Source organism: Prionailurus viverrinus, chromosome D4, assembly GCF_022837055.1.
Source record: "Prionailurus viverrinus isolate Anna chromosome D4, UM_Priviv_1.0, whole genome shotgun sequence".
NCBI classification, from domain to species: Eukaryota; Metazoa; Chordata; class Mammalia; order Carnivora; family Felidae; genus Prionailurus; species Prionailurus viverrinus.
In genome coordinates, this window is record NC_062573.1 from 91,658,893 (window position 1) to 91,663,973 (window position 5,081).

A 5,081-nucleotide genomic window follows, 5' to 3' on the forward strand; every position below is an offset into this window, starting at 1 on the left:
GAGCTTGGGCTGCAGGGAAGCTGGGGGTGGATTCCATTAGCGTGTCCCAACTGAGGCTGGAGGTGAACGGAAGGAGAAAGTAACAGGAAGCTGAAAACAGTAAGCCCTCCCTAACTCTGCTCACGTCCGGACGACTCTGGGGCATTCAGCAAGAGGCAGGTGCTCGGGCTGTCCTCGGCTCAGGGGCCCTCAAAGGCTGCTGTGTCTTTTAGGAAGGTGGCTTCACCGAGGAGCCTGGCAGACAGCAGCTACCCTGCCTCTGGGGCCCTGCTGTGCAGGAGGAGCTCTCACCCCTGGCCGGTGGGGGAGCTGCGTTCCCCGTGCCCCTGGTCACTTCCCTGGGGTGACCACTGAGCATCACTTCCCCAGCAGAGGGAGGGAGCTAGAGAGGGGCTCCCAGGGAGACCTCAGCCCTGCTGGCAGCTTGGCGGAGAGTGGGCTCAGTTGAGGTCGGACGTGGAGAGAGAGCAGGATCCGGGGCCCTGCTCCCAGATCCTCCTGAGAAACGGGGCGGGTGCGACAGTTCGGGTCGGTGTCCCCTGGGACCAGAGCTCGAAGGGCTCTGGATGCTGAGGCCCAGCGGGTGGGAGGGCCTGTCACAGGCCTCATGGGGGGAAAGTGGGTCTGTTAGGTCCTGCTCCCCGCCCTGTGCACCCCACCACACCTGGACTTCCGAACGGGGTGCCTGTTTCAGTGCGGGTGCTCCCACAGCAGGTGGTTGGCCCGTGGCCTCCTCTACCCTCTGTGCCTCCCTCTTTCACCAAAAAGCCAGTTGAGGCTGTGAATCCCGAGGGCCTGGTTGCCCCTGAAACTTCTGGGACATCTGCAGGAAGGCCAGCCCAAAGAGCGTCTCCGCGGCTGGGCACCGGAAGCCAAGGATGTGCGTGTGAGCGGGAGGGCGCCGGGGGGTGGGGGTGGGGTGCTCCGCGCCCCCCGCCGTTCTGGGACTTAATACTTGGTCTGCAATAGCCAGGGAGGGCTTGTGCTACCGGGCCAGTGGCATCGCGGCTGAGGCTCGGGGGCGGTGGGTCGGGGCTGTGTGTGTGTCGGGGGGTGGGGTCAGGCCCGGCCTCACAGCCAGCGACCGCCAAGTTGCTGGGGCTGAGGTGGAGGCCACTTTCCCCCTGCAGCTCTGCTGGACGGCAGCTTCAGCGTCAGGAGCCTGGCGTCGAGGCCCCAGAGCCCTGCCTTGCCCTGCGGACTGACACCTGGGAGCTCACCTGTGCCCGCCCGCCTGGGAGCCCCAGGCCCCGCACCCCTACCCCTGGCGGCCACCTTGTGCTCACTGGGCCCTATCCCTGCAGCGAGCCGCGGAGCTCCCCGACCTGCCCCCGTGGGGACAGGGAGGCGCGGAGGGCTGGGCGGGGCCCGGGGCCCGGCCCGGGGCCAGGCTGACACGCCCCGGGGACCCCACCATGGTCTGGGGGCCCGTCGGGCGGACGGGGCTGCTCAGACGTCGGTGCTGATGCTGCGGCTCCGGGAGAAGGCCTCCCGCATGGCCGAGAGGCGGTTGGGGTTGAGCGCCTGCAGGCCCCCGAAGGCCCCCGGCGGCGGCTCGGCGTCCTCCTGGCTGACGCTCTGGTAGGCCACGCGCTCGCCGCCGTTGCGCACGTCCTCGTCCTCGGGCTCCTGCAGGAAGAAGGCGGGCGGCTCGTAGTGGGAGCAGCTGCGGCAGAGGGTGCGGGCCTGCGGGCTCTTCTGGCTGAAGGAGGTGGAGGCGGCCGGGTAGAGCGCCGGCCCGTTGGTGAGCACCAGGCTGCGGCCGCAGGGCAGCGGAGGCGGGTTCGCGTGCACGGCGAAGTCAGGCTCCTCCTCGTCCTCCTCCGACTCTTCCTTGCAGCAGTAGTACTGCGGGCAGAGGGCTGGTGACCCGCGGTTCGCCCGCCCTCGCGTGCACGCGCACGCACGCACGCACGCATGCGGCCAGACGCCTCGCCGATCCCCATGGCAAGCTGTGCAGGCGGGGAAACCGAGGCACAGGAGGGCCAGGCAGCCCGAAGATGGGCTCTGTGCTGTGCTGCCTGGGCCTGCTCTCGGGGTTGGGGGGCACTCGGAGGGCCGTCCGGTGTGGGTAGGGAAGGGAGAGCCCAGGGGGCCAGAAGCGAGGCCCAGACGCTCACTCCTGCTGCTCTCCCGCTTGGCAGCTGCGTGCGCCGTCGGCCAAGTCCCTTCCCCTCCCTGAGCCTCCGCGGCCTCACCCTGCGGGGGGGGTTTGGGAAGCCCTGGGAGGGGTGAACCCTGGCAGGTGGGACCCAGGCCGGGGCGGTCTGCTCGGCACTTTCTCCAGCAGGACCTGCCTCTTCCCCTCTTGCGGGGGCCCCAGCCCTCCTCGCGCCTCCCTCAGCGCCCCCCGGGGGTACCTGGAGCCGGCAGTAGCACAGAACAGCGATGATACAGAGCAGAATCACAGTCGCCAAGATGCCCCCAGTGATGACCACGGTCCCGGCTGTCATCCGCCCCCTTCTCCATCAACAGCCTGCAACACACATCACCAGGTTTCCCGCATCACTGCTTCCTCCTTGCGAGAGCCACCCCTTCTGGTTTAGAAAGACGAGGAGACTAGCCCAGAGGGGAAAATAGAATCCCCCGGGGCATGTGCGCAAGAGGCAGGGGCCAGGGCTGGGCCGCGGTGCAGGGCAGACCGGCCCTGCCCCTCCGTCTCCGGGCCCTGCGTTCCACGTCTGGAGAGGGCGATGCTAACAGGACGCCCCAGCCTGGCTCGCGGGGCTCCCGTGAAGATTTCGTGAGCACACATCTCGGCACTGAGCGTAGCACGCTTTCAGGGAATGGCGCCCTTCCAGGCTGGCTCTCCCAAGCTCACGCATTTCTAAATTCACCCAAACACAGTCAAGCTGAACATATGGTTTTGTAACCGAACAAGATCGTCCTTATTTTTCCAGATCATTGCATTTCCTTCCGCGACATCGCTTCTAGCCACGTCCCGTCGTCTGACGCAACCCGTCCAGTGGTGGTAAAACACACATAACGTGAAATTCACCATCACGACCTTTTTTAAGTGTGCGGGTTCGGTGGTGGTAAATACTCAACAGAACTTTTGTCGTCTTTCACGACTGAAAACCAATCCTTTTTTTTTTTTTTTTGATATTTAGGTTGTTTACATTAAAAAAAAATACTTTAAGTGGATGTTTTAGTAAGTGTTTTTGCAGCTAAGTGATGGCAGCCATTTGAGCCACACGGCCGGCTGCGATTACTTGTCCAGGAGAAGTTCCTAGAAGGGGGATTTCTAGGCCGAGGGACAGGCCCTTTGTAAACTCTTCATCGTGGAAAATGTCACACAAAGGCAGAGAGAACGAGCACGTGTCACCAGCTGCACTTCTGTTAGCTTTTCCATCCGTCCGGGCGCTGAGAAACCGGTTCTAGAAAAAAAGCATCCTGCCTCGTAGGCTCTTGCGATGTCCGTCCTCGAGACGGCCTGCTTCAGGGGTTTAACACCTGGCTTGCAAAGTTCCCGAGTGCCTGACGATCATCTCCCACAGGCCAGTAGTCGCTGGCTCGGGCACCCCTGCCTCGACTGGCCATCCCTCACTTTCTTTTGCGGGGGGGGCAGTGTGTGTGTGTGTGTGTGGGGGCGATTGAGCATATTAAAGGAAATCCCGGAGCGTGTCAGTTTACTCATAAATCCTTCAGTGCAAAACCTGACAGATGAAGACTTAAAAAAAAAAAAAACAACAACAAAACCATAAACGCCCTGTCTGTGTTCAGCTTCCTTCACTCAGCTCCAAAATGTCTTTTTACAGTTGCTTTGTTCAAATCAGGACCCAGTTACATTTGGCTCTTTTGACTCTAGAACAGTTCTGTTCCCTCCACTCTAGCCCTACGCACCCCGCCGGTGTTGTTTATAGAAGAAACTGGGTCGTTTATCTTCACAGAATTTTCCATGTACTAGAGCTGGCTGGGTTTCCTCGAGTGGCTTCGGACACTCTGGCGCTATTTTGTCTTCTAAACTGGCTTCCTACCGCGTCACCGTCGGGGGCTGTGACTCTGTTCCGTCTGCCGCCACGTTGAGATCAATGGCTGGTGGGTCCAGCTGCTGTCAGTTCCCCCACTGGCCCTCTACCTGATCGACTTACCAGCCCTCGGGGATTGTGTCCTAGATCCATTATTTAATTAGGGGGCCGCAAAGAGTGGCTTTGCAAAGCAGTACGGTCTCTTCTGCATTGACTAGCTCTGGTCCTTCTCTGAAGAACTTTCCCTAGTACCTACGTAGTTATCCTAAAATACAGTGTGCAGAGGAAAGGCTCAGGTGCTCAGCTCTGTATCAATTTTCAGAAGAGGGGGGTACCCCCAAGAGGTTTGTGGTGGTTTTCTAGTACCACTGTGATCTCACTGACTTTTATATATTTAATGTAGTTCAGTCCACATCTACTTTTTAATGTTCAAATGATCCCATTGGGACTGTGGGGTTGGAGGTCCCTCCACAATGGCTCCTGTGTTATTTTGATGGGACCCCCACTAATCCTTGATGGCATTTTGCTTTACATTTTTTTTTTTAATGTTTATTTATGTTTGAAAGCGAGAGAGAGACAGAGCACAAGTTGGGGAGGGGCAGAGAGAGAGGGAGACACAGAATCTGAAACAGGCTCCAGGCTCTGAGCTGTCAGCACGGAGCCCGACTCGGAACTCGAACCCAGGAACCGTGAGATCATGACCTGAACCAAAGCCGGTCGCTTAACTGGCTCAGCCACCCAGGTGCCCTGACATTTTGCTTTTAGGTACAAGGTGTCCCAACCAAGGAATACTTTTTTTTTTTTAGGAAGAGAAAAATGAAACATAAGTTTCTATTGACTTTATTCCTTATTAGTTTTTCCCTATTCTATATAATAACTTAAAAATAACAGTACCAATATTTTTACTAACATGTCCACTGCACAGAACATATTTATTTGTTCTCTTTTTGTTCTCACCCCCTCAGGAGTGGATAGTAACAAGACTATTTCAAAGTCACTTGAAATAATTCTTAGTATGGCTTTTCTATCCACTCGATACTCAGGTTCATTCATTCCAGTTAGTTCTTCCCTTTTTAAAAAATTGGTTTAATTTTGCATTTTAATTGTAGAAAA

The 5,081-nt window shown here is 58.1% G+C and overlaps 1 protein-coding gene across 1 annotated transcript; it reads right to left on the minus strand.

The window, feature by feature from the left end:
- Nucleotides 1-1,449: 1,449 nt before the first annotated feature.
- Nucleotides 1,450-2,453, minus strand: FAM163B (family with sequence similarity 163 member B). Its single transcript, XM_047829409.1, has 2 exons — nucleotides 2,361-2,453; nucleotides 1,450-1,848 (listed from the first exon to the last, which is right to left on the minus strand). The coding sequence occupies exons 1-2, from the start codon at nucleotides 2,451-2,453 to the stop codon at nucleotides 1,450-1,452; spliced, it is 492 nt and encodes a 163-aa protein (XP_047685365.1).
- Between the last annotated feature and the right edge of the window lie 2,628 nt (nucleotides 2,454-5,081).